This window comes from Schistocerca nitens, chromosome 2 (genome assembly GCF_023898315.1).
Source record: "Schistocerca nitens isolate TAMUIC-IGC-003100 chromosome 2, iqSchNite1.1, whole genome shotgun sequence".
NCBI classification, from domain to species: domain Eukaryota; kingdom Metazoa; phylum Arthropoda; class Insecta; order Orthoptera; family Acrididae; genus Schistocerca; species Schistocerca nitens.
Genome location: NC_064615.1, coordinates 415915887 through 415938662, shown reverse-complemented (window position 1 = coordinate 415938662; position 22776 = coordinate 415915887). Strand labels below are relative to the sequence as shown.

General features: G+C 41.6%; 1 protein-coding gene across 17 annotated transcripts in view; it reads right to left on the bottom strand.

Moving 5' to 3' along the window:
- LOC126236282 (transmembrane protein 94) overlaps positions 1-22776 on the bottom strand; it is a 538855-nt gene that overhangs the window by 222433 nt on the left and 293646 nt on the right. For all 17 annotated transcript variants that reach the window (XM_049945449.1, XM_049945454.1, XM_049945456.1 and 14 more), the window contains exon 16: positions 2938-3086. In XM_049945449.1, the coding sequence (XP_049801406.1) occupies positions 2938-3086 (149 nt within the window). The remainder of the gene's footprint in view (positions 1-2937; positions 3087-22776) is intronic.

Genomic DNA, 22776 nt, shown 5'->3' with positions numbered 1-22776 from the left:
TCCAGGAGTGAAGGATAAGTTCTAAGAATTCACATCTATGTAGTATAGAAAAGCTGGTGCTGGAGAGAGGGCTTCAGATGGCACAGGTTGTAAAGCACCGATTGAACTCAAGGATATTATGCTCAGCAGCATTTTGTGCCATTTAGTGGTCAACTCTATTCTTTGCCACAATTTGATTGTGGCCACTGAGTCTGGTGGGTAACTGGTTGGTGGTCATACCAACATAAATGCTGTGCAGAAATTGCAGCAGAGTTGATATCTGGCATGAGGGCTTTCATAGGTGTCCTGGTTCCCTGCCTCTTAATGGGACAGTATAAACTTGTGACAAGACTGGAGTAGGGTGTGCAAGGTTGGTGAATTGGGTAGGTATTGCACCTGGATCTACCACAGGGATATGACCCCTGTGGCAAGGAGTTGCGAGTGGGGGTAGCATGTGGATGAACTATGATTTTGTTTAAGGTAACTGGGCAACTCTGCCACTACTTTCATACTACAAATATCTATAATAATATTTAAATGTGGAATACTATAGCCGCTGTGATGAAAACAGGCATCTCAAAGTCATCTCACCATCTAAAAACAAAGATGATGTGACTTACCGAACGAAAGTGCTGGCAGGTCGATAGACACACAAACAAACACAAACATACACACGAAATTCAAGCTTTCACAACAAACTGTTGCTTCATCAGGTAAGAGGGAAGGAGAGGGAAAGACGAAAGGATGTGGGTTTTAAGGGGAGGGTAAGGAGTCATTCCAATCCCGGGAGTGGAAAGACTTACCTTGGGGGAAAAAAAAGGACAGGTATACACACTCGCACACACACACATATCCATCCGCACATACACAGACACAAGCAGACAAATGTCTGCTTGTGTCTGTGTATGTGCGGATGGATGTGTGTGTGTGCGAATGTCTGCTTGTGTCTGTGTATGTGCGGATGGATATGTGTGTGTGTGCGCGAGTGTATACCTGTCCTTTTTTTCCCCCAAGGTAAGTCTTTCCGCTCCCGGGATTGGAATGACTCCTTACCCTCTCCCTTAAAACCCACATCCTTTCGTCTTTCCCTCTCCTTCCCTCTTTCCTGATGAAGCAACAGTTTGTTGTGAAAACTTGAATTTCGTGTGTATGTTTGTGTTTGTTTGTGTGTCTATCGACCTGCCAGCACTTTCGTTCGGTAAGTCACATCATCTTTGTTTTTAGATATATTTTTCCCACATGGAATGTTTCCCTCTATTATATTCATCTCACCATCTTTTAGTCATAATTTCAAATGTTAGTAAAAATTTCTAAAAAAAACATTAGACATCTCAATTTTTAGTCTAGAATATGATGAAGTACCTACTAAAAGAACCCTTTCCAGCTTATATATATTCTAGCCTAAAAATTTTTAGTCTAGAATATGATACGATGAAGTACCTTCTAAGAGAAAATTCTTTCCAGCTTCTACACAAATATATAATTAACGTTATAAGGAATTTTTAAGAAAAATAGTTTTTCACTTCAGCCTGCTGAAAAAAATAAATGAATATTCTGAAAGTTTATAGATGCATGTGATACACATTTCATCATTAAAACATAAAAGTACCACAAGACAAAAAATAAAATACCATACGGGGTGTGAAACTGTTCTGCATGTGTATCAAAAAACGTCATTGCTGCTGAAGTTGTGTTCTGTTGGATCTTATAAAAACTTTGAGAGAGAAGGTTATTATGAAAACTATAAAATTAATTTAGGTATCACCTGAGACATCGTTATTGTATTGTGTCTCCTATTAATGCATTTTATTTGCGAGAGGCTCTGTGTGTGGCAGCATGCAAGTACCTGCATGCTGCTGTCAGGATTTTTTGTTCCAATAGCCCGTCTTGTTACAATTGCTAATATTCCCTGCCTTCCAAATTTTTTTACTTGCAGCTCTTCCTTACCCTTCACCACTGCACCCGCCATCCAAATCACTGATACATGCTATAAAAAAGTAACTGTAAGTACTTTCAGGCCGCTACTTTCGCTGAAGTCAATCAAAATACATTTTTGCTTATGGTTTTATGAAAGTATACTACCAGGCTATTGACATCAGCAAGCAATAAGTGTTTTGTACACAAAAGTTTGTTCTAGTGGCTGCAACGTCTCTGCATTCCATTAAAAATTTATGTCTGCCATTGTACTTTCTGAATCAAAAACCAAGTGAGCATAGAATTCTAAGCCAGAATAATTTTTTTCACCATCATCATCCTGTACTTTTCTAGCCATCGGGTACTCCCATCTGTTGCTGTAAGTTTATCTAAGTACAGTTCTACGTACTAACCTTTTTATCAAAATTGTTTAAGTCCATAGATTTCTGTTTTCAGTCGCCTTTGTTGGAGAATCGAAACACATGCTCACATCTAGAGATTCTGCTGACATTACTGTGCTGTTAATAGAGAATACAGTTGATTCTGAAATACCACAATGTTTTATTGTCATTTTATGTACTTGTGCAAAAGTTAAACTATTCCTGGTTTCTTCATTGTTAGCAGTCAGTAGAAAAGTTCAGTACATTCGATACGATAGTTTCAGATTGTTTTCGAAAAGACACATCAATGCACTGTCCCAGGGAGGACTGAAACCACACAAGAACATATTATATTGGACAGAAATACTGAGCATTCAGCTGGTGCTGACCTATTGCACAGCCAACAGTGTGGCAACAAAGCTATAAGGCAGGTGAATCGTAGCACTGTGGACTTTAAGCAGTGTGTGTGACCTTGAGGTGTCTAATTTCTAATTTCGTGATAGCCACCATAGTCGGGAAACAACAACATTACCATTACTACAGTGACATACAAAATCAAATGTTTGACACAACAATATTTGTGACACAAAATGGTGTAAGTTATTTTGACTGTCCAGGAAGTTTGCATGTTAATAATACAATTTATTTTTTTCTTGTGTATTACCTGTTACGCTCACTCAGCAAAGATATATGGCAGTTCCAACCACTCTCCAAGCCCATTTTTTCTGAGAAAACACGTGAACGGAGTTCATTCTCTTTACTGAAGTGTACAAATCGGATACAAGCTCTTTCTAACTGCTCTATAAGTTGAACCTGTTGACAAAATCAAATACTTATCACAACCACAATCACTGGAGAATTATTAAAATTAAGGCAAAAGTACAAATGGATGGATTCATTTTCTGAGAAACTTGATTGTGTTAGAATAGACAGAATTAATGAATTGGATAGTTCATCTCCTACTGTGTAAAATATCACTGATGCTCAATCAAAGTAGCAGGAAATTCACTCTTATAAAAGTTTAAGTTACAAACATGTGAACGAAAAGGCTGGCTGATATATTAATCATCCAAGGGAAGGACAGACAAACACTGAGAGTGTATAAAATAGCCAAATGTAGCTGAGGATAACACTAGTCTCTGGGCCAAAAAGAAGACTCATAGGTCAGGGGAGAAACAGAAGGCAGAACTGGATATACACTTTTCCACTACTATCCAAACAATGAAACTGTCAACTAATGAAATAGAATCTGCGCTTGATAATTATTTCTGCTAGATTTATTAACACAAGGAATTAGTGCACTGTGACAGCACGATATCATGTTGACAGCTGCTGTCTGTATGCTGTAGAGGAAGAGATGTATGTTCCTTGACAACTTAGAAGGCAAAATTTGGCTTTAAAACAATTGAAAAAAGGTATGTGCATTTTTCAACAGCATCAGACCTGAAAGTCAACTAAACCGGTTTTCTGAGAATCATTTTGTTATAACAAGCAGCATTAAGGAAACTGAAGAGATGTTGTCAATGGACTATTTAGAAACATTCACAGTTTTCAAATTTTAGTTTATCCACATACACTCACAGTAGGAAGACACTTGACAGATAATTTATATCTTTGACTTTAGCCCAACACCCATAAACTATCATTACCATACACCACTATACAGTTATTATAGGAGGTTCAAATGAAATTAATGGAAGCCAGGCAGATGCTGTTTAAAAAAAGTGCTTTTGAAGATGACTCATGCAGGAGTAGTAGTGGTAGTGAAATCAGTTGCTTGTTAACCCTTGAGTGGGCGCACTTATATATCATGTGTACCAATCACACATAACATTGTCTTGTAACAAACAGTGAGTTAGGGAGGGAGAACCTTAGAATCTGTGCAAGAAAAAGACCCAGCTTCTAAGCTAACAACACAGGGCCACAATGATGTAGTTACATACAAGATAATTATTAATCAAATAATTGGTAGGCAGGGATTTGATGAAACAGCAGTGTTTAATGGGGGTCATTATTGTGAGGTAACAATTGTATGCAGCAACAGAGTAATATAATGAAAGTTTATTTAATTATTGTTTACTTAAAAAGTGATTTAGCACATATAATTGAAATTTATTTTATGAGTGTTTAATTCAACAAAGTCTGAACAGTGATTTCACTCATACATGTGTACCTTAACAACATAAAGGCAGTTATTCCTTACATGTGAACGAACTATGCCATGTGCATACTCAAGGCTTAAAAAATTACTTGACACAGCTATTCACATTAAATAAACAAGTATATTGAAACATAATGTGTCAATGTCTGTGTCCGTGCCCCCGTGTGTGTGTGTGTGTGTGTGTGTGTGTGTGTGTGTGTGTGTGTGTGTGTGTTTTGTAGAGAGAGAGAAAGGGGGGGGGGGGGGGATCGGTTTCAAAATTCAGGAATTGTGAATGTGACTCATCTATAAAAAAGACTTCTTGTAGCACAGGAATTTCATTTGAACATTTGAATAAAGGAAGGAAGAGCTCCAACTGTGCCATAATAGAGGGAGCAACAAGGAATCTTCATGTGAGTGATGGGAAGTGCACAGAGATCTTCTTGTTCGCACTCGGAAAAATCCTACGGAGCAATGAATAAAAAATATAAAAATAAATAAATAAAATCAGTTCAGATTCTCCCATCAGCAGATCTGAGAGATAATCAATCAAATATCTGTTGACACTACAGTAAAATAATCAGTGTCCAAAAACTGAAACACTAAAGCAACATACTATTTTCTACTCAGAAATGGAAAGGCAGGAAGGTTGGTGTCTGACATTCTGTCATTTATAAGGTTATTAAAAAGAACTCTATTTTCACAATGAAAGTGCATGTCATGTCAGAATCACATAAAAGTCATGATTAGTAATACAAACTGTAAACTTTTCATTTCATACACAAGGAATCTTTCTTTTGGAACCCTATTCAGGTGATCACAAGCACTCTAGGGCAGTTTTACTCTTCTGTTCGTACCTTTCTCATTTAGCTGTCATCTTTGGCTGACTTAAGCACACAACAACACGAACTTATTCTATGAAGACAATGTTAATTACCACCATTTTTTCAAAGTATTAATAACACTTTATCTTATTATAAGGAGGACACACATATAAAGGTATTGAAATCTGCAAGCTTTCAGAGCCAGTGGCTCTTTCTTCTGGTAGAAGCATTGAAAGGGAAGGAATAGGGATGAAGGGAAAGAACTGGTGAGGTTTGGGATATAGGGAGAGTTTTGAAAAGTTGCCCAAACTCTTGGTCAGGGGAGACTTATAAGACCGGACGAGAAGGAAATACTGATTGTTAGGGTCTGCACTGGATGAGATTTGAAAACCTTGGAGTTTAAAGGTGGAAGACAAGGTAATTTGCAAGACAGAGATTGTTGACAAAATATTGTTCATTACTTAATAAGAGTGGAAAACTAAGTGCACTGTATGTGGTGGTGGTGGTGGTGGTGGTGGTGGTGGAGGGGATAGACAACTAAAGGGGAGAGAAGAAAGAATAGTTACTGAGAAGAAATGATTACATTCAATAAATTAATGTAAATTAAGGCCAGGTGGGTGGCATGGAAGAAGAACATGTTGTAACAGCAGTTCCCATCTGTGGAGTTCTGAGAATCCAGGTAGGACATTTAGTAAAACTGGCATAGAAGACAAGACTTTTAATGTTGAAGAACATGTTCTGCAACAGGATATTGTGGGTTGCCAATACTCGTCCTCTGCCTATGCCCATTCCCTCTCATGACTTGGTGGTAGTCAAGTAAATTTAAAAGGCCGAAGTGTTTACATAACAACTGGTATACAACTTGAGTCATTTCACAGTTGGCTCTTCTTTTGATAGTATGTTTTGCCAGTTCAATGGGAAACCACCACTGGAATCACTTCCCTATTCACTCATGCGGTGGATCTCTCTGATGAGGCTTCCCCCATGACAAGACCTGCCATAAGGCAGAACACAAAGTTCTTTTTAAGTTTGCCAGTTACATGACTGGTATAGGTGGTGACAGGAGGGTGCAGTGGGCAAGTCTTACAGGGAGGTACCATCACTGGTGTATGAGCCATTGAGTAAGGAAATAGGTGCAGAAGGAGCATAGGGTCTGACAAGGATAGTATGGAGATTGGAAGGGTTATGGAAAGTTATTCTAGGTGTGATGGGCAAAATGCTGGATAGAATGGATCCTATTCCAGGACATGTTTTAGAAAGTCATAGCCTTGTCGAAGTAGATGATTGATACATTCAAGACCAGGTAAACACATCCAGTGAACGCTGAGTTAAGAATGGTGGTATACTGCTGCAAAGATTCTGTATGTGAACAAATACATGCACGAGAGGGAATTTTTGACGTGGAAAGTATGGCAACTGTCAAAACATAAGTGCTGTTGTTTGTTAGTAGATCTCATCTCAGCCTTCACTGGAAATGATTACCCCACCAGCAAAGTTAAAATGCAGATTTCCATGGCCATCACATCCAATCCTCGTATAGCTGATCCCTCCAAAAATAACTGAAGAGTACACCTTTTGTCACTCATTACTATCCTCATATAGAATGTATCAATCACCTACTTCAATGAGGTTTTGACTCCCTAAAATCATGGCCTGGAATAGGATCCATTCTGTCTAACATTTCACCCATCACACCTTGAATAGCTTTTCATAACCCTACCAATCTCTGCGCTATCTTTGTCGGGCCCTACACTCCTTCGCCCATTTCCTTACTCAATAGGTCCTATCCCAGAGGTGGTCCCCACTGTAAGACTTGGCCTGTGCACCCTCCTACCACCGCCTATACCAGCCCTGCAACTGCAAAACATACTACCAAAGGAAGAGCCATCTGTGAAGCAACACATGTCATGTGACAGCTGTTATGTAAACACTGTTTACCGTTTTACATTTAAATGACTACCACCAAGTTATAATCGGCATGAATGAGCATAGGCAGAGGGTGTATACTGGCAACCTATAATAATCCAGTGCACAGCACACTTTACTATATGACACTTTACTATATGACAGCGGCCTTGGTGTGTGTTTCATCACATGTCCCATTTGGATTCTTCTCCCTGACACAAGTTTCTAAGAACTTTGTAGGTGGGAATTGGCATTACATGTCCTTGGTTCTCGACACCCATCTAGCCTTAATTTACATTAATTTCTTGGGTTTCAGCATTTATTGTCAGTAACTATTCCTTTCTTCATTGCTTTTTAGTTTTCTATATCTTTTATTTTTTGACCTGATTATTTCTGCCCCCCCCCCCCCCCCCCACCACCACCACCACCACCACCACCGCCGCCGCCGCCGCCGCCGCCGCCTCACCACCACACAATGCACTCAGCTTTCCACTCTTATTTACTCATTCACAATGTTTTGTCAGAAATCTCTTCCTTGCATATTACCTTACTGCCTCCGCTATAAGCTCTCAGGTTTTCAAATCTTGTCTGGTGCAGTCCCCAACAACTAGTCTTTCCTTCTCATCCTGTCCGTTAAATCGCCCCTGATCTGGGATTCTTTCTGAGCTCTCCCTACTTCCTAAACTTCACCAGTCCTTTTTCTTCATCCCTCTTCCTTCCCCTTCAACACTTCTGGCAGAAGAAAGAGTCAATGGCTCCGAAAGCTTGCACATTTCTGTACATATAAAAACAAAGATGATGTAACTTACCAAACGAAAGCATTGGTATGTTGATAGAGACACTAACAAACACAAGCACAAAATTCAAGCTTTCGCGACCCAAGGTTGCTTCATCAGGAAAGAGGGAAGGAGAGGGAAAGACAAAAGGATGTGGGTTTTAAGAGAGAGGGTAAGGAGTCATTCCAACCCCCGAACGGAAAGACTCACCTTAGGGGGAAAAGGGACAGGTATACACTGGCGCACACACACATATCCATCCGCACATATGCAGACCCAAGCAGACATATGTAAAGGCAAAGAGTTTGGGCAGAGATGTCAGTCGAGGTGGAAGTATAGAGGCAAAGATGTTGTTGAGTGACAAGTGATGTACGAGGGGCAGCAACTTGAAATTAGCGGAGGTTGTGGCCAGGTGGGTAACGGGAAGAGAGAATATGGGAACTTGCCCTTCAATATATCCCCTCTTCCCGTTACCCACCTGGCCTCAACCTCTGCTAATTTCAAGTTGCCGCCGCTCATACCTCACCTGTTATTCAACAACATCTTAGCCTCTGTACTTCTGCCTCGACTGACATCTCTGCCCAAACTCTTTGCCTTTACACATATCTGCTTGGGTCTGTATATGTGCGGATGGACGTGTGTGTGTGTGTGTGTGTGTGTGTGTGTGTGTGTGTGTGCGGGCGCGCGCGCGCGCGAGTGTATACCTGTCCCTTTTTCCCCCTAAGGTGAGTCTTTCCGCTCCTGGGATTGGAATGACTCCTTACCCTCTCCCTTAAAACCCACATCCTTTCGTCTTCCCCTCTCCTTCCCTCTTTCCTGATGAAGCTACTGTGGGTTGCGAAAGTCTGAATTTTGTGTGTGTGTTTGTGTTTGTTAGTGTCTCTATCAACATATCAAAGCTTTCGTTTGGTAAGTTACATCATCTTTGTTTTTAGATATATTTTTCCCACGTGGAATGTTTCCCTCTATTCTCTTGCTGTTGCTTGACGAGTAGACTTTTCATAAATCCAATTACATTATATTTTCAAAAATTGTTTTGTTTATGTTAATCTTACTACAAATAATTTACAGGATAAAGGTAATAATTCACTGAATAGTGGAGCTGCTGAGTTGTCAAAAGGCATATAAAACGACTGAGAATGTTGTTAGCTTTGAGATGAATCCTTCTTCAGGGCTATGGATTGCTAGCCCTTACCCCACAAGAACCACAAATCCTGCCCCATCCATACCTCCCCATCACTGCCCCTTAATCCTAACTTCACTCACACCCTCTTCTCTAAAGTTCTCCTCTTCATCTGTTCTTCTCCCTGCCTCCACCCGCCCTCAACCTGTCTGTCTACTCCTCCATGTCATTGTACCCTGCATACAACTACCCCTTCCCAAAACCAGAAGGAGTTCACAAGTTCACTTTCCTATCCTGCTGCCATACTGCCACAAAACTGGTATTAATAATGTTAACACTCCTACTGCTGTCACAAACATAGGTGACACTAAATTTAGCTACACTTTGTAGCTCAGTACGAAGGCGTTTTTAAAGCACTATATTTTTTAATATTTTTAATTTTGCTTTTATAAGAATTTTAATGACAGATTGTGACCCCCACCCCCCCTCCCTCTCCACTATGTGAAGGATATGCGGCTGTTCATCTACTGTGGATGGTAAACTGGCTACTATTACCCCAAAGACTGCCTATTGCTACATTCAAAGAACGAAGGAAGGAAGATTGAGAGTTTAACATTCTGTTGACAGTTTGGTCATTAAAGAGGGAGTACAAGCTCAAATTACTAAAGGATGGGGAAGTAAATTAGTTGTGCCCTTTTCGAAGGAACCCTCCTGGCCTGGATTGATTTAGGGAAATCGTGGAAAACCTAAACCTGAATGACCAGATGGGGATTTGAACCGTTGTCCTCCTGAATGCGAGTCTAGTATGAAACAGCAATGAAAGAAAAATACATATTCATATACAGAAAAACTAACTGGACTGCATTTTAAGTCATAAGAAGAAAAATAATTAAATTATTCCCATGTTAGCTGCCTTTTATAAAAATGGTCATTGAACCTGAAACTTGACGAAAAACTACTAAGAGAGGACCAAGACACTGTGTCTTCCTCCTATCTGTTGCCAACACTTCCCCAGTCCTCTCTCCCAGTTCCCAACTCCTTTCTTCGTTCAGCCTATCCACCTGAGACAATCACTCACCCCAGTTGAGCAGCAGTGGCGGCACTATGTACTCAGATGGGACAATTTAGCCATACAAATGCAAATGTACTGTATATATCTGAAGAAAAGCCTGTAAAAAGACCTAGCAATTTTCTTGGTCTCGTTATATGCCTACTGATGACTCAGCCCCTCAATTATTTCATTAGTTGTTATCTTTACTCCTTTATTTATAATCCACCTTGGACTTCCTATTTAAATATTTATAATCTTACTATAAATGATTTTCAGGCCTACTTGTAAACTTTCTCTAATACATTCTTGCATGCATCACAGAAATTTACATGAACATGTGGCAAACATACACCATTAACAAAACAACAGTGGTTTACATATGTTTGATTGACACCATACTACTACTTCATTTTCCTGTTTTAAAGATCACAAAACTTTCTCTAAGACTGAAATATTTGGTGGAATGGAATCTCCTTGCGCAACTTCACTTTCAGTCCTGGATACCTATTACCTTCATAAAGTCTACTGGAAGCTGTAGCACAGATGCACACTTTCTTCCACATGCTAACACAGCTTGAAGCAATGCTGTGTTTCACAAGGACTGTTACTACAAATTTTGTTGCAATGAGTCAAAAGCTATCTCAAAATACATAAACTCCAAGCAATGTGGTAATTTATACTCATTGATCCAATGTACAAATTTGTTCGTAACTTGTAAATGTTCCATTCTGCTTTATTGATTTCTAAAGCCTTCTTATTCCTTTGGATGAAGAAACTGATGATAATTTTAGTGAATGTCTTGTTCAATATGAAGAGGGTGGCCTACTATGTCAACAATTTTGTTGTGACTCATTTGCCTCCTTTCTTGAGAAATATAACAACTGCAGAATTTTTTCCATGCTGAACAGCTGTCCTCGTTCATAGACGTTCTGTAAATAATTTTGCAGGTTGTATAAACTGCTTCCAGTTTTAGCAATTTCAGTTCTAGACAATTACTATGTTCTAATGTAACCAAAAGGAAAATTACAAGGAGATAGAATGGCTGGTCATTAAATGCTTTGATGAGATGAAATTCTGAGTACTGCTGACAGATCCATATTAAAGCACAAAAAAATTGAAAACTATTCTAATTTCACAACCATTAGTTTCTTCTTTGGGGATGAAAGAGAGAGAGAGACTGAGGAAAACTAGAAAAGGAAGGGAGGTCACTCAGATTCTAGGACCCAACTGTGGCAAGGACAAGAGGAAATACAGATGGAGAGAGAGGTGAGAGTAGGCGATCAAATAATTTAATGCACTGGTAAGCACTGTGCCAGCTTCAGTTCAGAGACGATAGAGGGACATTTTTAATGGGTTAGGAGGAAGTGAATTAGAAGTGATATGAATAGTACAATTATGAACTAGAAGGAAAGTGGAAAGTGAGACGAGGAAAAACCAAAGTGGAAAATGAGACAGAGAAAAACCAAGGGTGGCGGGTGGGGGAGTGGGGAGTGTGAAAAGTAAAAAAACAATAAAGAAAATAATTGGACAAATAAAAAACAGATATAAAAATAAAAAATATAAACAAGAGGTGGTATTGTTTGCTAACGAAAGTTAAGTCCAGGAAAGCGATGGGGTGTGAGGATATGTTGGAAAAGTTTTCTTTTAGAAAGTTTATGGCAACTAGTAATGGATGGATGAATGAATCCAGATGGTCCCTGTCTTGAAGCAGGCATTCAAGTTTCTTGCATCATGCTGTACAGCAGGCTCAGCAAGAGGTACTGGGTGCCACTAAGGTTCCAAGGCTAGAAGAGAAAAAGACAGATGTCTCCAGGGTTTTGATCACTTTAGTCCAAGCGGACATCATGTGTACACAATAAAAACTGCAGTTATTGGTACTGGGTGTCCCCAAGGCAGAGAGTTCTTCTTTGTCCATTCTTGCACTCATCCACCTTACTAGTAATCATTCTAATAAAATAATTCAAATAAATTAATTCTAATTCTAATAAAAACACGTTCATTGGTTAACAATGTGCTTAGTTTCACATGCTGCTCTGACTTTGGTGTTACAGAATTTACTAATGGTGGGGATATAGCAAGTTACTGTAGGCAGGACCATGGGAAAGTTTTACAGGAAAAATGAATGCAGCAGTAGGAACGTTACAGCAGGGATAATGATCTGGGAATGTCAAATGATGTGAGAAGGACATTATGGAGGTTAGGAGAGCGATGGATGGTGACAATAGGTGTTGTGGGGATAATGTTGAGAGAGATACCCTGCTTCAGGGCTAGACTTGAAAAAGTCATAGCTTTGATGGAATAATGAACTGGGGCATTAGTGGCTTAAGAGGTAGCAACTTCTAAGTTTTTTGGAAGTGGCAGCTGTATTTGTCAGTGAGTGGGAGGAATAAACTGCTGAGGAAATTTGTTTGTGGACTTGATTTGCGGAGCAGTTTCAGAATCAAAAGCCTGAGAGAGGTTATTGATGTAAGTGATGAGAGATTAGGTGGTGGACAAGATATATTTGCCACAGATGTACAGGCTGAGGTGAAAGAAATCACACCTATCAAAATGAAGATATTATTATTTATTGGTTGGTTAATGATAGCATCAAGGAAGGTGGCTTTGGATTTGGTAAAGAATAAGGGGAAAGGAATTAAGCAGTTGTAAAAAGGAGAGGAGTTCTTCTTCACTAAGAGTCCACACCATAAAGATGTCATAGAAAAATTTATACCAATCCAGGAGGGTCAGCTCCTGTGTCTTGCAAAATGCCTCTTCCATTCACCACAAAAGGCCTCTTCGTAATTCCCACCACAGTCCCCCTCATATGTTGGCAGGTCTGGCTCTAACAAAATTAACATAAAGTGCTTCACACTGCCTCATCTGTGAAAATGAAATAAAATATGAAGGAAACAGCGCCGTAGTGCAGGCTATGCGTGTTTGAGAAAGTGTAATAAAGGACACAGTCAAGATTGGAGTTGTGGATAATTTAATTAATAGAAATTGAGGCTTTATCTTAAACACAGTGTGGGATTTGGCATAAATCATGTAGAGAAACATGACAATATGCTCTCTCTCTCTCTCTCTCTCTCTCTCTCTCTGTTCGAAGACAACAACTGCTTCTTAATTTTTTTGGTGAAACATGTTGTCTTACTCTTACTAAATTTTCCTTGCTTATAACTTTTTAATGTTTTTGTAGTCTTTTGGTTGGTTTTAAATTTCTGTTGTCTGTTTTATTCTTTAACTGCACTGGGAAATTATAGTCAGGACAGCATGCAGCATGTCCCGTTAACAGTTTGGTTGTAGTCCAGACAACGAGCAATAGAGTCCACACTCAACATCTGATGAAGATAATTAGGGAAGCTGTCAAAATACCACATAAATAGGAATTGACAACTTGGCTGCAAATCCAAAAACTTTTGAAACATCAGTTTCACCAAGAATGCTTGAGAGGTTTGGAATTCTAATACTTGTCATCCAAGAAAGATGTTTACAGGATTTTGATCACTTTAGTCCAGGTGGATATCATGTATACAAAAGAAAAAGTGCAGTTTAACTCACAAACAGCAATTTAAATGAGTTGGACGCTTCATTCCTGATCCATAATAATATCCAATGCTGTGATAGACTTCACATCACCTGTAGTGTACCTCTCTTCTCTCTCTACCCAAGACCACATGCTGATGAAGGTACACAATCCAGTGAACATTGCTGCTGAATGACAAACTTTCAACTAAGGTACATCACTGTATGAAATCTGAATTAAAAATGACCAACTGGAAATCAGTTAACAACAAGGACAAATACCAGATCGACCATGTAATAGAAAATTCTCTTACAACCAATAAAAAGACACGAGATGCTCTCTTAAGACAATTCAAAAATCAGCAAGAAAACTCAGCTCTCAGCTCACATCCATTAAAACATAAATACAGGCACAAAGAATGCAGAATTTTCGAATTTCATCTAATGCTGGAAAAATTGGCATAACTGGCAAACTTCAGATAATTGGCACAATCTTCAGAAAACAGGTGCAAGCAAGCAAAACACTAAGATGAATTAAAAGCATCTAGCACTTTATATCTGATTACAGGAAATTGATGACTTGAAACAGAATAACACAAAAACTTTTTATGTGGCTAATAGGGAAGAACTAATGAACTACAAATAAGCAAATAATTTTTTTGGTCACCCAGACGGAACACTTGAGAAAAACACATGGAGAGACAGTTTGTGGTCGTCATGCTCACACAGGACATAGCACGAAGGTTGCAGCTTACCTTGAAGATCACATGAATGGTTTCACAAGTAGCCCTGCCTCTGATGGGATAGGTGGTGCTTGTGACTGGACTGGAGTAGGTGGTTGAGGGAAGATGTATGGAACAGATCTCGCATCTAGGTCTATTACAGGGATATGAGCCATGAGGCACTGGGTTATGAGCAGGGGTTGTGTCAGAATGGACAAGGATATTGTGTAGGTTTGGTAGGCAGTGGAATACCTCTATGGGAGGTGTGGGAAGGATAGCGAGAAGGACATTCCTCACTTCAGTGCATGACGAGAGATAGTTGACAAACGCAACTCACACATACGCGACAGCAATCTCAGGCTGCTGAGGCCAGACAGTGAGCAGCAGCACATGATAGGATGGTGGTGGGGCAAGGAGGAGGCTGGTGTGGGGAGTGGGAGGGGTAGCAGGGTAGGACTGAGGGACAGTAAAGGACTGCTTGTGGGAGCATACAGGGATGAGGTGGAGAGAGGGTAGGGCAGGCATGTGGAGTTGGTAGGTTAGACAGCAGGTGGTAGAGTAGGGGGGAGGATCAGCATATACAATTATAAAGTTGGGATTAGTTTTTAGGTGGTGAATTGTGGTTCTTTCTGCAGATGTAAGGTTAGTTAGCCGTGTTGAGGAAAGTTAATGGGGTGATTTGAGGGCAGTGGAGGTTGATCATGGTTGGACGGAGGAGTGAACTGAGCCAGGCAGTCTTCAATATTGGTCTTTGGTTGAGTCTGATTGGTAAGGTTGATGATGAAAAAGTGGTTCCATTGCAGAGACCAAGAAAAGGAGAGAAGGTCTTTAACGAGTCCTGAAGATTTGATCTGGGAAGTGGGGCAAAAGATGAGGCCTTTGGAAAGAACTGATACTTCTGTGGGGCTAAAGCTTTTGGAGGAAAGGTTCATGACAGAATTTTGGGTCTGTTTAGGGTCTGGATTCTATATGTTGGTGGGAGGGAGTTTTGAGGGTGGGGTAAATGTAATAGGTCTGCGAGACAGGGTTTGTCAGCTATGAGGGGATGCCAAGGAGGTGGTGTTGCGCATGCTGTTCTAGTCCCTGGAGGACAAGAGTTTCAATGTGTGATATGGGATCCAGGAATTTGGAATTGCACAGCAGGAAAATTTTATGAACAGAGAGAGGGTACTGCATGGAGATTTGGACATGATTTCACAGGATTATTTGAGGGTTAAGGTCAGGTGGAATCTGAACAGAGGGAGGTCATTGTGCAAGGAGGGGTTGCAGGCAGAAAATGATAATTGGATGGTAAGGCTATTTTTGGGGAAGGGTGGGGATTCCACGAGCCAAGCAACAACACAGGAACAGGTATGTGGGACTGGGTTTTGGATGGGGATAAGGAAACTTTTCTGTTCTGCCACAGAGGGAAGGAGCAAGGATCCATGGTATAGAATAAAAACACACAAAAATACATGCATAATGTAGAAATACGCATGAAAAAATTTGCAAAAATACACCAAAATATATGGGAAAAGTCACAAAAAGGACAAAATGAGTGAAGTATGGGGAAACAAGTTGAAACCTGAGATATAGGCAGATAGTGAAAGGAAAAAACCAACTGAAATCAATATGGAAATATAACGAGATCAAAGAAAAAATAAATAAAAAGATTGGAATGTGGGTTGCAGGTCTGTGGGCAGATAAGTGTGAAGAAGGGGGACAGCAGATGTGACTTGTTTAGGTAAAGTTAGTATGTACAAACTGGAATAAGAGAGAAGAAAGAGTGGGGGGTGAGGAGGGGATGGTAAGATGATGTACAGGTATGGAAAATACATATGAGACTGAGGCACGAAGAGTGATCAGTCTGAAGGTCTAGGATTAATTATATCTGTAGGAACAATGGGGAAAAGAGATGCTGCACCAACAATCAGTGCAGGCTACAAGACTTGTACATGGACGAGACAACTGACGTGGCTCATAAGCAGCGCATGCAGCACAGACTGGAAAGTAACAACTGAAATACAGGAAAGAAGAGAAGGAAGGATGGATACTGAGTATAGTTAAGTGTTAGAAAACAGTAACAAATGAAAACAGCACTGATTTGCGGGATGGAAGAAAAGCCATTAGGCAAAAATCAACAATGGAAAATTTAGGATGGAATAATGATAATATTATGAAAAGGGTGGATTGCTACTCACCATAAAGCAGAGATTTTGAGTCACAGATAGACATGACAGAAAGATTGTCAAACAAGTAAGCTTTCAGCCAAAACAACTTTCAACCAAGTCAGACACACACACACACACACACACACACACACACACACACACACACACACACATGTGACCATGGTCTCTGGCTGCCAAGACCAGGCTAAGAGCAGCAGCGCAGGATGGGAGAAGCAATCTGGATGGTAGGGGTAAAAAGGAGGCTGGGGGAGAGGGGAGGATGAGGGACAGTGGGGTGGAGTGGGGGACAGTAAAGTGCTGCTTGTGGGAGTGTACAGGAAAAAAGTGCAGAGAAGCTAGAGCAGCTAGATGCAGCCGGTAGGTTAGACGGTAGTGGAGGATGGATGGAAGGGGCGGGGGGGGGGGGGGGGCAGGCAGGCAAGAAAGGAAGAAGTAAAGAGACTGTGGACGTGTTGTGGAATATGGGGCTCTACAGTGTTTGATTAGGAACAGGGAAGTGGATATGTTGGTGTAGCATAATGACTAACAAATGCTGAGGCCAGGAGGGATATGAGAACATAGGATATTTTGTAGGGAGAGTTCCAAACTGCACAATTCAGAAAAGCTGGTGTTGGTAGGAACGATCCAGATGACACACACAGTGAAGCAGTTAAAGTTGTGTTGTGCAGCGTTCTCAGCAACTGGTTGGTTCAGCATGTTTCCTGGCTACAGTTTGTAGATGGCCATTCACGTGGACAGGCAGCTTGTTGGTTTTCATGCCCATGTAGAATGCAGTGTGGTGGTTTTAGCTTAGCTTGTAGATCACATAACTGGTTTCACAGGTCATTCTGCCTCTGATGGGATAGGTGACACTTGTGACCATATTGCAGTAGGTGGTTGTGGAAGGATGTATGTAACAGATATTGCATCTGGGTCTATTACAGGGATATGAGCCATGAGGTAAGTGGTTGGAAGCAGGAGTTGTGTAGGGATGGACGAGGATATTGTGTAGGTTCAGTGGGTTGTGGAATAGCACAGTAGGAGGGGTGGGAACAACAGTCCTTAGGACATTACTCATAAAAGGGCACCACGAGCAAAAGCCAAACTCCTGGTGGAGAATATGATTCAATTGCTCCAGTCCTGAGTGGAACTGAATCACAAGAAGAATCCTACTCTGTGGCCGGATGTTGGGATTTTTGGAGGTGGGGAGTGACCGAAGAGACAATGCACAGTTGACCTGTTTTTGTGCAAGGTTGGGAGGGAAATTACAGTCTGTGAAGGGCTCAGTGAGACCCTTAGTATATTTCGAGATGGACTGCTCATCAGTACTGCTATCCACCACCTCTACAATAACCTCCAAACCTTCACCACATTCTTTCATAGGTGACAAACCCTGCTTCGCAGATATACTACATTTACCCCACCCTCAAAAAATAAACTCACAGCAGCATACAGTATCCAGACCCAAACACACCTGAACACAGTCACGAATCTTTCCTTCTAAAGTTTTAACCTCACAGAAATACCAGTCCTTTACAAAGCCCTCACCTTTTCCCTCACTCCCAAATTCAATCATGCAGGAGTTGTTAAAAATCTTCTATCCATCTCCCAGTCCCAACAGTGTAAAACACTTTTCTGCTACCAACTCTACCAGTTAGACTCACATGAAGACCAATCTTGAATCATGGCTGACTCAGTTCACCCTCTGTCCAACCATGATCCACCTCGAAATCACCTTACATCTGCAGAAAGAACCACAATCTACCACCTAAAAACTGATCCCGACCTTCTAATCCTACCTACTGACAAAGGATCCATCACTGTTGTTTTGAACAGTAAAGATTACCTAGCAGGACGACTCCACCAGCCATCAGATTCATCCACCTACAAATCCTGCTACAGGGACTCCATTTCAGAAATCCAGCAGGATCTCCAGTCTATCCTCAAATCCTTAGGCCCATTGCATAACATCTTCCCAGAGTCTCTCTCTCTCTCTCTCTCCTCGCCCCTATTACTCCCTGCACTCCTATCTTCCACAAGCTTTCTTAAGTCCATAAACCCAACGACCCAGGACACCCATTGTAGCTGCTTCACAGCCTGCACCATCTGGATCCTTCCTATCGACGCCAGCTTTCCTGAACTGTACAGATGGAAACTCTCGCTACAATATGCCCCATGTTCCCTTATCTCTTCTGGCCCCAACCTTCATTAGTCACTGTGCTACAACCACCTATCCCCTCCCCTGTTCCCACTGCAGCACTGCACAGCCCTCTATTCCACCTATGCACCCACAGTCATTTTACTTCTCTCCTTTTCCACTGCTGCCTCCCCCCCCCCCTCCCACCTTCCCCTGCCCTCTGTCTAACCTACCCACTGCACCTAGCTACCCTTCCCTCTCTCCACCTTATCCCTTTAAGCTCCCACAAGCAATACTTTACCCTCCCCTGACCCCTATTCCTGCAATCCCTCCCTCACCCCGCCCCAGTCTCCTCCTCATCCTCTCCCATCATCTGCTGCTGCTTGCAGTCTGGCCTTGTCAGGCAGAGACAGTGGTAATGTGTGTAAGAGTTGTGGTTGCATGAGAGTGTGTGTATGTTGTATATTGATGATATTAGATAAGCCGAAAGGAATCTGATTGAACTTAATACAGATTCCAGTCAGTAAACAGCATGATCACCTGCCTGGAATCCTCAGTAAGCAGTATCTGATACCATCTGCAGGGGCAGCAGTCCTGTCTCGTCTGTCAGACTGTGTGTTGGGTGATATCCAGATTAGTGGCCTGTGTAACAACCTTGACAACGTTCTCATCTATAATAATTCTTTTGAGCAGCATTTGAGTGATATTCAGGGGGTGTTATCACAGGTTTGGGCAGCTGCGTTAACAGTTGAACCATCACCTTAGCTAGACATCAGATCTCCTTCCCATTGTTTCAGAGGACAGGATCAGGATTGACCAAGAGTGTACCTCTGCCTTATGATGTTCCCCCCCCCCCCCCCTCCCCAGGAATAAAAAGGGAATAGCTGTAAATTTGTTCCCAATGTCGCCAAGCTTGCCGCCCCTTTAATAGTTTACATAAAAATGGGGAGGCCTTCATCTGGGAAGAGAGTCAGCAGTCTGCCTTTGAGCCATTAAAACTGCCTAGAGTAATCCTCTAGTCTTGGCCATCCCAGACTTTCAAAAGGCCTTTATCATCCAGACAGATGCCTTCAACGCTGGTGTTGCCACTGCTCTACTCCAAAAACATTTTGGGGGGAGGCACCATGTTGCCTGCACTTCTAGGACCTTGACACCAGCTGAATTAAAATGCTCCATTTACATGTGTAAGGCTTTGGCCATACTCTTCACACTCGAAAAATTTAAATTCTACAAAGACCATAGGGGATCTTGAAACTGACAATCAGGTGTTAAGCTGGGTTCTCGGCCATCGCAGGAAAACTGGCAGAATTGGTAGATGGGCGGTGCGCATATCCACGTTCTGGTTTTGGGTGTGGCATATAAGAGGGGCTGACAACCAGGTGGCCACTGCACTTAGCCAGATGTTTCGGGAGGACAGTAAGGAAATAACCAATTGTGACAAAGCATTCGAGGAATTGGCTGGTGCCATCTTAACCAAGGTGCTGGAGCTCTTTGCTGGTCTCCAAGGTGCTGGAGCTCTTTGCTAGCCTTGGCTTTAAGCAGGATTGGGACCCTCAAGCTGAGGACTATTAGGAACCGTCTGCTTGCTGGGGAGCAGGTGCTGGCATACCTGGTGATTACGGGAATTCTGTGTAATGAGGTTGGGAGACTAGCTGGGCTAAGAGTTTGTTTGCCTGTGGAATTTGTTCCGTTCATTTTTTGCTATTTTCATGACTCCTTGCTGGGGGGGGGGGGGGGGGGGGGCAGATCAGGGTTTCACAAGACAATCATTAAGATGGATGAAACAACATGTAACTTGGCCGTCATTGAGTAAGGATGTCCAATGATTGGTGGCAGAGTGTGAGCTACGAAAAATGTGTAAAATCGGAAAGCCTAATCACAACTCACTCAAGGGCCTCCTCCAGTTGGAGAGAGAACAACACCCTCTGGACAAGTTATTTACAGATTATGTGAGTTTGTCATGGATAGCTTTTCCCAATTCAACTGGCTTATTCTCTGTCGGTGGATTACAGCCGCAATTACTATTTACTATCTTCCTAAGGTGTTTCTATATTTGGTCCACCCAAGGCTTTAGTCAGTGACAATGCTCCAACCTTTGTTTCAAAAGAATTTAAGTGCTTTTGTTTTCAGAAAGCCATTAAGACATATTACAACAACGCCTTACTATCCCCACATCTCATTTGCTGAGTGAGTAAATAGGAACCTTTAGGCTGCTCTCCTCATCTATCGTAATAAGACCTGTATTAAGTGGGATTCCTCGCTCCCATGAATCAACCTTGCCTCTAATTCTACCCAACATGGGGCTATGAAGGCCACTCCTGCTACAATAATGTTTGCTTACCCACTCAATTCTCTCATTTCCAATATGTGGAACATTAACGACTTTTTGCCTCAATATCCAATTGGCTCTCCGTCGACAAGCCAAGCGTTACAATCAGGGGAGGCAGCCTGCTCAAGTGCAAGTTGGGGATCGAATTTTTGTTCATAATTTTGGCTCTGGGGGTGGTAGCGATACTGATATTTCTAGGAACCTTGTGCCACATTTTCTAGGATGTTATCAGGTCCTCTGAGTGCTATGTCATGTTAATCTTTCAGTCCATAATCTAGCTAGCAGTAGGACCACTTGAGTACGCATCAGACAGATTAAACAAGCCAAGTAGAGCCCCTCTGTTCTCCGACTTCCCTGTCAGGAATAGGCTTGGAGGAGGGTTTATTGTTTCAGTGGGGAAGTTGAGCTGTGTTGGCTTGTATCGATCTCTCTTCTGGGCAATTTCTTCCATTCGGTTTCTCCTCTGGTCGCCTGGTGGTGCTGCCTCTGTGCTGTGGCCAGTGGGCCAAATTTTCATGGCACGCAAGCCTCGTTTGGACAAAACTGGGAGGAAGTTGGGCTCCAAGCTGATGCAGTCCATGAGAGGCTGATGGCTATTGGTTTTCTATTGAAAGTGTGTTGCCACTTACCACCCGCTGTTTTGCTGTCTGTCGAAGTGACCTCTTGGTAACAAGCTTCAGTTGGCAATTCACTCGCAACCTTTTCATTGAGGGCAACTGTGGGTTAGTTGGTCTGTCGTCTCAGCACACGATGTGTATTGAGTCTTTTGGTTGCTTCTGGGTTCTATGTATTCCTGATAACTTTCAATTCATCCCTGTCAATGCACAATGACTGGTTTCAGTATTGTTTGAGTTATTTGTGGTATTGGTTTTTGGTGGATCTGTGAAGGGGTCTAACTAACAGCAGTCCTACTGGGATAAACAGGGCAATTTGGCCATCCAGTGGGATGTCCATTAGCCCTAGCCGCACAGGGAAATGGCTGTCATATACTGGACACTGTGAACCGTAGATGAATGCCCTATTTTGGTAAGGTGCAGTATTTGTATCTAGTGAAATTTTTGAATGAGTTGTCAATCTTAATGCTGTCTGAGTATTGGATTTGTGGAGGCAACTTGTTGTAATTACCTTGGATTAATCTTGTGCTTAAATATTTCCCTCTCGTTTAAATGTTTGTCTGTCTGTGTGTGTGTGTGTGTGTGTGTGTGTGTGTGTGTGTTTTTCAGAGTTCTGGGGACAAATAATAGTTTTATTGCAGTTGTCTTTGATTATTTCTTGGGCTAAAGTGTTTAAGGGAACAAGTTTGCAGAAGGTTGAAGTGGTGAATTATTCTTGTGTGTTACTTGGTTACTGTCTAAGTGGATCTAACACTAATATCAGTTTGTTAGTTCTGCAGGCTGTGCTAGTTAGCAATACTGTATGTTGACCCAGCTTCTGGTTGTCCAACTGGCCAGCAAATTGTTCCAGTGTGCCTCACCAGTCAGCTGACTTGACAACGGGAGAGGAAGCAGGCATGGTTCTAGGCGGAAGCCGGTACTAAGACCTCATTGGGACTGCTATTCTGTGCTGAGTTGCCATTGTGGGTCATCGGTCACTTAAGTTAAGTTCTTACACTTAATGCAATACTCTGTCCCAGGGATCTTCTTAATGTTCCATTCTTTGTTAAATTTTCCCTTGCCTGCCTTCCCCTCCCAGAATCAAGCCTCAAAATTGTGCAAACAGAAAGGTGTCAAACCATCAGACAGTTACTAAATTTCACTAAGTTAAACTCTACTGCAAGTTTAGTTCACCTCAGATAGATATATTGTTTAGGAATAATTGTAAAATATCTTTTTCTCTTTCTGT